This window comes from Sciurus vulgaris, assembly GCF_902686455.1.
Source record: "Sciurus vulgaris genome assembly, chromosome: 10".
NCBI lineage: Eukaryota > Metazoa > Chordata > Mammalia > Rodentia > Sciuridae > Sciurus > Sciurus vulgaris.
The window spans coordinates 133,613,457-133,622,681 of NC_136470.1; the positions used below are offsets into that span (position 1 = coordinate 133,613,457).

General features: G+C 49.5%; 1 protein-coding gene across 1 annotated transcript; it reads left to right on the forward strand.

The window, feature by feature from the left end:
* Positions 1-2,829: 2,829 nt before the first annotated feature.
* On the forward strand, positions 2,830-8,105 carry ZIC1 (Zic family member 1). The gene is made up of 4 exons (XM_079156410.1): positions 2,830-2,896; positions 3,275-4,586; positions 6,027-6,190; positions 6,862-8,105. The coding sequence occupies exons 2-4, from the start codon at positions 3,605-3,607 to the stop codon at positions 7,057-7,059; spliced, it is 1,344 nt and encodes a 447-aa protein (XP_079012536.1). The 5' UTR covers positions 2,830-2,896; positions 3,275-3,604; the 3' UTR covers positions 7,060-8,105.
* Positions 8,106-9,225: the final 1,120 nt, after the last annotated feature.

Consider the following 9,225-nt stretch of genomic DNA (forward strand, 5'->3'; position numbering starts at 1 on the left):
AATGGCTTATATGTCACGTTGGTGCATGTGGCTTTGAACTGGAGCCGCTCGCGTTTCCTGCAGAGAGCGCCGCAAATCCCACTTGATAACTTCTACAACCCACAACTTTTTTTTTTTTTTTTTTTTTCTCACATTCACTCTTACCCTGTATATTTGGACGGATTTCCTAAAAATACCCTCTTGTCAACGTCCCCGTTGGATTTTCCACGGACTGGAGAAGAGAAGACTGACTTTTCTGTTTTGAAGAATTATTTTCCCTCCCCCCTCCCAACAGCTCCCCTTCCCCCTCAGGTCCCCTCCCTTGCTTTTTTTTTGAAAGGCAGGCGAGGTGGGCTCAATATTTGTTCTCCCTAGCGAGAACAGTACAGCCTCCAGAGAGAACTTATCCTTGCAGATAAGGTTTTTTCTTTTTTTCTTTCCCCCCTTTTCTTTCTTTCTTTTTATTGTAATTGCAGCACCCAACTTCCCCCTTGTAGATAGTAGAACCAACCGAGTAGTTCTGATCTTGAAACACACACACACACACACACACACAATATATATATATAATCTTTCTTTTTAAACACCCTCAAGTCCCAGCCCTTTCCCTCTGCTCCTCACGCCTTTCCACTCAAAGTTAGTAAGAAAATTATGGTTGCTGGGCTCAGACTTGTTGCTGAGGCCAGACATTAAATTTTTTTTTCTCTTTCTAGAAATTTTATTTCCCAGCACAAATGCTCAGTTAAATCCCTTCAGACACCAGAAAACCTTCTCGGATACACCACCCGACTTTTGAGCGGAGAGAGCCCAGTGAAAGGGCAGCAGCCCAGCTGCCAACCCCAAATCAGAATTTAGTCGGTGAGAAGACCAGAAAACCAGAAAGGCGAGGAGTGGCCAATGCTGACCCTGCCTCCCTTCAGCCCGGGAAGCCAGCGCTGGCGACCAGGCGAGGGAAAAAAAAAAAAAAAAAAAAAAAAAAGGAAAGAAAAAAATCATTTTCATTTTCCTCTAGCCAGTGCACTCTGGTGAGTTTCCTAACCCGGCCGCCTGTGAAAGGATGAGTTGGGGTTTCTTTGTCTGGAAAAAGAGTTTAGGGCTCTGATTCAGCTGCAAAGAAGCCAAATGAAGTTAGAAACAAAGGGCAAATTGAAGGATTCCGACTCTTGGCTTTTTGTGTTTTCCTTACTAGAAAATAATTAGACCTAATGAATATGCAGACGCTTCGGCTAAACCCTGGGCCGAGCTGCTGGTTTTTAAACAGAGCTGAGGAGAAATGCAACCTTCATCCCCCAACCCCCCGCATCCGCGTGCATTTTTTGAAATGCATAAATGTTGCTCGGTTTAATTGATTGAGTCACAGGGATTTTTTTTTTTCTGCTTTTAAGTGCCATACTCCTCTACCTTTCAACAATCATTTTAATATATAGTCAATGGCTCTTTGTGGATGGGACAAAAAGCAACTACGCGCAGTTGTTGAATAGACTTTGCGCTGGGCAAAGACAGGTTAATCGAGGGCCGCATCGCGAAAACAAGCGAGTGTTGTATGTTTGCACTGAATCCAAATGTCTGCATTTTCCTAACTAAATCAAAGGGAGTGTTATTTCTTTTTCTGCTCACTCATCTGAAGGTAAGTAAATTTTCTCTGGCGATCAAAAGCCTGGTCGGCAACAAAGACCGCGCCCGCTTTTTCCACCGTCCTGGTGTGGCGAGTTGCGGAATTTCAATAACTGTGACAAGGGTGACTGATTTGTGAACTAGAAAAGGTTTGAATGTCACAAAATTTACATTGGTCCTATCTATCGGGGATTTAAATACCAAAAAACTATTCGGGGATCTCTAGGGAGCTTTGGGCAGCCCAGAGGAACAATGGCGCGTAGGGAAATTTACAGTTTTACCTGAATGAAAGGGGCCCAGGATGGGAACAGGAGTGCAGAGGGAGGGGGTTAGCGGGGGCGGCTAAGGGAAACAAGGGAAAGGGAGAAAAGAGAAGAATCACACAAGAGGGGGTGAAAAAAGAAAACTGCAATTTGCTGTTTAAAAACCCCAAACCCCAAACCTCAATAATCCGCAAAGTTAAGGGTCCCTGTCCACCTGTGTTTACGGGGGTGGGGTGGCACTCACGGAAAACCTGATTGATTTCATAAAGTTTTTAAAAAAACCCAAGGCTACCGGTTACACTGAGAAATCACACTTCTAGTAAAGACAGGAGTGCAAGTGTGCTCCCAAGATCTTAAATTATAAACAGGAGGGGGACTAGGCAAGAAGGAAGCAAACTTCAAAAGAAGCAAATAACAAAAGCCTCCTTTGCTGCCCTTGAAGGGGGAAAAAGGGGAAAGAAAGAAAAGAAAGTTGCTGAATCGGGACATTCTGGAAGTGCCTTTGCTGTGTTTACCAGTCCCATCCCCGCCTCCTGCTCTCAGAGACGCCCGAAGTCTCTCTAGTCTAATCGCTCAGTGGAGATCAGGTTTAAAGTAGGACCTGGGCGGGGGGTGGGGTGAGAGGGAGAGAGGGAGAGAAGAGGAGAGAAAAGAAAAAGAAATGACTATGAGAAGGAAAAGAAATCGTGGCAAAATTTTTTTTTTTTCCGTGAGAAGAGGGAAAAAAATTTGGCTAAAAAAAAGTTGCTACTCCTGGCAGCTCTGTTTGTCAAAAGGGGATGTCAAGCGCTTTACAATACCTGGGATTGATGAGGCGGGCGGGCCAATGAGCAGCGCGCGGCGTCTCGGCGCGCCCTCCGTTGGCGCGGCGGCAGCGGACGGGGGGAGTGCGGGCGCACCAATCGGCGCCCGCGTTGGCAGCACGTGACGCCTCCCCCTGCTCCCATTCATCAAGGGGGGGACGGTGTCGTCCTTTCAATTCATTTATCTGCAGGAATGATTGCTGCTATCAGTCTCGCGCTCACCGCCCGGCTGAGGAGGTGAAAGTTTCTCCCCAGGAAGATAAACCGCAAAAGACAATATTGTGCATGATTTGCGCCTTTTCTTTGGCTTTTTCTCCCCCCCCTTTTTTTTTTTTTTGCAAAAAGCGGAGAGGAAAAAAAGGAGAGTGAAGGAGCGAGGAGGCGAGCCTGAGAGAAAGGAGAGAGAGAGAGAGAGAGAGAGAGAGAGAGAGAGAGAGAGAGAGAGAGAGAGAGAAGAAAGGGCGAGGGGCTAGCGGAGAAGTGAGGAGGGGCGCGCGGCGCGAGGCGGAGAGAGGGCGAGCAGTCGTAGCTCCGGCGCTCACATTCCTCTATGCCACAAATCCGGGAGGAAGTTTTTTTGGGGGGCTGAGATGTTCCATGTCTTTCCTCGGGCAGCCTTGACTCAAGGCCCTTTCGGCAGAGACTAAGCGGCGAGAAAGTGAGAGCCGGGCCGGCGGGGTTTGCGCGGCGGGCACTGGAGCCCGCCTTACTCGCTGCCCGCAGCCGTCCGGCTTCCCTACGCTTGTCCGGGCGGGAGCCCGGACGCGCCGCGCCACTGCCTGCAGGCTCAGACTTCGCTAGGTGGGTCGACTCCCCCTCCCTCCTCCTCTTCTTCCTCCTCTTCCTCCGCCTCCCGTTCCTCCTCCTCCTCCTCCCGATTTTCCCTCCTCGGCGGGCGAGGGTGGGGGGGGCGGGGGAGGCCGGGGCTTGCCCCGAGCAGCCACGATGCTCCTGGACGCCGGCCCCCAGTATCCTGCGATCGGTGTGACCACCTTTGGCGCATCCCGCCACCATTCGGCGGGCGACGTGGCCGAGCGAGACGTGGGCCTGGGCATCAACCCGTTCGCCGACGGCATGGGCGCCTTCAAACTCAACCCCAGTTCGCACGAGCTGGCTTCGGCGGGCCAGACCGCCTTCACGTCGCAGGCACCCGGCTATGCGGCTGCTGCGGCCCTGGGTCATCACCACCACCCGGGCCACGTCGGCTCCTATTCCAGCGCAGCGTTCAATTCTACGCGGGACTTTCTGTTTCGCAACCGGGGTTTTGGAGACGCGGCGGCGGCAGCCAGCGCACAGCACAGCCTCTTCGCTGCTTCAGCCGGCGGCTTTGGGGGCCCACACGGCCATACGGACGCCGCGGGCCACCTCCTTTTCCCCGGGCTTCACGAGCAGGCGGCGGGCCACGCTTCGCCCAACGTGGTCAACGGGCAGATGAGGCTCGGCTTCTCTGGAGACATGTACCCGCGGCCCGAACAGTACGGCCAGGTGACCAGCCCGCGATCCGAGCACTATGCCGCACCGCAGCTGCACGGGTACGGGCCCATGAACGTGAACATGGCCGCGCATCACGGCGCCGGCGCCTTCTTCCGCTATATGCGCCAACCCATCAAGCAAGAGCTCATCTGTAAGTGGATCGAGCCGGAGCAGCTGGCCAACCCTAAAAAGTCGTGCAACAAAACTTTCAGCACCATGCATGAGCTGGTCACGCACGTCACTGTGGAACACGTCGGCGGCCCAGAGCAGAGTAACCACATCTGCTTCTGGGAGGAGTGTCCACGGGAGGGCAAGCCCTTCAAAGCCAAATACAAACTGGTCAACCATATCCGCGTGCATACGGGCGAAAAACCCTTCCCCTGCCCTTTCCCTGGCTGCGGCAAGGTCTTCGCGCGCTCAGAAAACCTAAAGATCCACAAAAGGACGCACACAGGTACGGAAACTGGTGTAAGACACCCTTCCCCCAGTCCCAGGCCTGGTACCCGAAATCCGAAAGCCAGCGTCTGGGAAGCACACAAATCCAGCCTCGGTGCAGCCCCGGCGTCAGGTTCTGGCAGGCAGGCAGCCAAAGTGTGCGCTGATTTTTAGTTTGGGGCTGGAAATTATGGGAGGAAAAACGGAGAGAAGGCGGATGAGAAGGCTATGAGGATATAGATTTTTAAAATGAGGAATAAAAAGGGCTGGGAGAACAGGAAGCCAAGCCTTGCTTGGCAGAGCCCCTGACGCGCTGGAAGCCGGAAGAGGTGGCCGGCTCCGCGCGGCAGCAGAGGCGCCAGCCGATCCAGCTGCAGACAAATCTGAATGCTCGCTTGTGGCCAATATCCCTCTCCACGAGTTAATCGGGGGCTTTGCTAAAGGCTGAGAAAGTTGAAGCGATAGTGTTAAGGGATGTATAAAGAAACCAAACAGAAAATGAAAAGGATGCGGGTGGGCGGGAGGAAGTAATTTGGGATTTAGGAGCTTTTTGTAGGTTTACTCATAGGTAAAGGAGCCCAAATTTAGTACTGATGGGTTTGAGAGAAAGCTTGAGGGACGAGGAGAGTCTGTGGAAGACGAGGAAGTCCTTTCTGTCGTTTAGATTCCATGGGGACTATTTTTTAAAATACCGGATCCCCGCGTTGGCCTTTAAAAATAAAGACAAGTCGAGAACAGTTTAAGAAAAGAACAAAACAAAACAGCACCTCATGGCAACTCAGGACTACAGACTCGGACAGGCAGGACATTCTGGGCCTCTTCCACCCAGGAGGTGGGGAATCCGCTCTCCTTTCCTATTTTGGTGTGCTCGGTGATGTCTGAGAACCGCGCTTGGAAGTTTGGATTTAACACCCAAGTCAGGGAAGAACTTGGCGCGCCCAGCTCCCCCCTTCTCAGATTGTTATAAAATGTGAGTGTATGTAGGGGGTGGGGTGGAGGAGGCGACGAGGGGCTGTAGAGAGTTGGGGAGGAGGTAGGGGGAGGAGAGAAGAGTAAAACAGCGGGAGAATCAGCCCGGAACGTAAAAACCAGAAACGAAGAGCTAGGTAGAAGCAACCCACAGTTGTGTGTATAGCCCCAGGCAAAAAAGTCAGCATCCAGACCTGCTGCCACTCTGGCATGTTAAAAAAAAACAAAAACAAAAACAAACGATGACTGCTATTGCTATAAATACAAACTAAAAATAAAATTAGATCTAATTGTCTAATTGTACTGGGGAGTAATATATAGTTAAGATATTTATAACTGCACTGCAGGTATATGAAGTCCGGGATTTTTAAGCTTGAGAGTGCTTGCCAATCCTGGGCCTCTTTTTATTTTAATAAAATATTTAAATTTTAGAAAAGGGCGGCGGGATACATTCTAATAAGACCCCTCTCTTTCTCTCCTTTCTCATCAGGGGAGAAGCCCTTCAAGTGCGAATTCGAGGGCTGCGATCGGCGCTTCGCTAACAGCAGCGACCGCAAGAAGCACATGCACGTGCATACGAGTGATAAGCCCTATCTTTGCAAGATGTGCGACAAGTCTTACACTCACCCCAGCTCGCTGCGCAAACACATGAAGGTAATCGCCGCGCTCTAGCCGTTGGCCTTTAGAGCTGGAGCGCTCTCTGCTCTCGGGCTGGGGTCAGGCGGCGGCGAGTGGCAGCTGGGCGGCTGCAGGAGCCAGAGCAAGCGGGAAGGCGACGGTTCCATGCTGTTGAGTGGGGCTGGGCAGAGAGGAGAGGGACTGGAAAAGAGGACAGGAGCACCCAAGCCCGTTTTAAACTCGCTGTTTCATAATAAAAGTTAAAAGAAGTGAGCACTCGAGCAGACACCGCGTGAGTTTGGCCCCGAGCTCGGGAGCTAGGGCTGAGCAGCGGGTTGACGCTGCGGAAGCTGCCGCCATTGCGGTTGGCAGCATTGAGCCCAAGAGTTGTGGCCTTGTGCCCTGGCCGGAGCTTTTGCTCATCTAAACCTGGGAAAGCAAAGTCTTGGGGAGCGAGCCGTCCTAGACTCTGGCCTCAAATGAAGTGTCCTCCTTCCCAGGCCTTTTTTCCTTTTGTGAGCACCCGGGGTGCACAGCCTCAGCAGGGCTGTGATGGGGGCACCAAGGCCAAGCGCCACCGATCCCGTGTCTCCGGAGTTGAGGGGGATCCAGGGCTCTGGGAGGAGGGTGCACGCTGCCTTCACCAGCCCTGGCTGGCCGCCGAGCTGACTCTTTATCTCCGTAAAAACGCAACTTTATTCCCGCAGGTCCACGAATCCTCCTCCCAGGGCTCCCAGCCGTCGCCCGCCGCCAGCTCGGGCTACGAGTCCTCCACGCCGCCCACCATCGTGTCTCCCTCCACAGAGAACCCGACCACCAGCTCCCTGTCGCCCTCCTCCTCCGCGGTCCACCACACAGCCGGCCACAGCGCGCTCTCTTCCAATTTTAACGAATGGTACGTTTAAAATCAGAAACAAAACACCGAACAAAACCCTATTTAAGAGACTGAACACACACGTATACACAATATTATTGAACGAACCCTGCGAATCAAAACAACCCCTCCCAGACCCCGCTATCCTATTTTTTTTTTTTTTTAATCTGCCAATAGGCCCAGGACCGAGTCAGAGAGAGGAAGTATCAAACCTTCTTAAAATTTCCTTCACTTTCTTTTCCTTTTTTTTTTTTTTTTTTTTTTAATTGGCAAAGGCTTGCTAGCCGAGGTGCGGGAGGGGGGTCGAGGAGGAGGCGACCGCCTGACCAAATGCCGCCAACCCCAAGGGCCAATTTCTTGTTGGATCAGAACAGGCTCTCCGGGGCTTCGGCTTTTTTTTTTTTTTTCCTTCTTCTTCTTCTTTGCTTTCTTGTAAATACAGAATTATTAGCTTAAAACTGTTCTGTTGGATTCTGTAAATAGTTATATCTTGGTTGGAGCGGGTGGGTGGGATCCTGGCGTTGTGTTCTTTGCATTGGGGAGGGGGGAGGGGTCGGGGGGAGGGGGAGGGGGAGGGGTGGGCGGCCGAAAGCCAACTGTTTGTACTGAATGGCAAGAATGTTCTAGTAAATGTGTACCAAAATGTGAATTACTTTGTACGATTACAGTCTCCACGTCGATCTAACAGAATATTATTGGTATTAATGTGCTTTTTTTGTATAAAGTGCAAACATTTCGTCCCAAAGTCTTAAGTACTTTAGTGCAGTAAAATGTTGTTTCACGTCCTGTCAAGAATTCGTATAGTACGAGCCTGGATCTGCGTGTCAAACTGTTCCATTTGTTTATGTAAAGTGATATTAAAAAAGATATAAACTATAACTGTCCATTGCTTTTGGCAAAAGATACAACCACATAATGTATATAATTCCTAGTTTCCATATTTATCCGCATGTAAAGGGCCGGTTTATCCATGTTACAGCTATTCAATATTTATGGCTAGAAAAACTCGTATGTACACTTTAGTTTCCAGAACTGTTTGGTAACCTTTCGTACCTTATTAAAGATTCTTAAATCTCAGTGATTGTGGTAGGAATTTATTCTTCACATTCCCCTTCCTGACCACCCCCGCCCCCCAGCAACCTGCTGCCTCTTCTGCCAGTCTTGGTGGGTTTCTGGAAAAGCTCTCTAGTCTCTTGCCTTCCCTTTCTGTCATCGCAGGTCGTATAAACGTGATAAATGAACGCTACCCTGCTGGCTCTCCGAGAGTGTGTAATTAGTATTTATATCAAAATTTATGAAACAAATTTTCGGCCGCAGTATAATTTAAATGACCTTTGTAGACGTAGAATAACAACCATAAAAATAACAGAAATAGATTGCACAGGCGACATCAATATTAATGTAGTCGAATTGTGAGAAGCTCAGGGGCTCACTCTACAGCCTGGCAAATGAACTCGCAGCCGAGGGTTCCGCTGTCCTCCAAATTAAATCCCCCGTTCTGAAACCGAGTTGCAGATTTACAATATCATATTTTAAATTGCTGTCTTCAATTAAGCCATTTATGGTCATAACTAATTTTCAGAATGTCGATGCATGCTTTTCCAGGCCTTCCTTCTTTGTACAAAAGTAAATGTCCATAAAACGTTTCACTTATATTTTTTCAAACATGATGCTAATTTAAATTAATTACTTCCTATGATATGTTATTATTCCTATAATTTTGCCACTGTTATTAGTTCTCTCAAAAAATACATCTAGGGAAGAGAATTATTTTATGTAATTTGATTATCTTTCTATCTCTTTTATTTATTTCTCATTTACTTAAGAAATTCGTTCCATTGGCTGGCGTTGATACAGTAAATTTGTAAATGAGGAGACAATATAAAAAATCTAAATTACTTGTGCTTAATGACTGTAGCAGAACGCCTTTTCTCTAAATCAGATTGTCTTTCTTGCAGTTTAGTTTGATAGATTTGCAAGCTATGCTGCTTCCACGAAGTTAGCTTCACTGGTAGGAACGCAGGCTTCTTTGTCTCTGCTTGTAGCTTGCATGATCGCCCCATTAGGCAGACGACGTAGCCCGAGATCACTTATCAGGCCCTTGGCTATAGCTGCAAGGGTGTAGATGTGTTAGATCCCCGGAGAAACTGACCTAGCTGTGGGCAAGAAGGAAGGTGGATCTGATTCTTTAATAAAC

Coding starts and splice junctions, on each gene's coding strand:
- ZIC1 (XM_079156410.1), top strand. CDS start 3,605: ATGCTCCTGGACGCCGGCCCCCAGTATCCTGCGATCGGTGTGACCACC. Junction 4,587..6,026: donor CCACAAAAGGACGCACACAG/GTACGGAAACTG, acceptor CTTTCTCATCAG/GGGAGAAGCCCTTCAAGTGC. Junction 6,191..6,861: donor CGCTGCGCAAACACATGAAG/GTAATCGCCGCG, acceptor TTATTCCCGCAG/GTCCACGAATCCTCCTCCCA.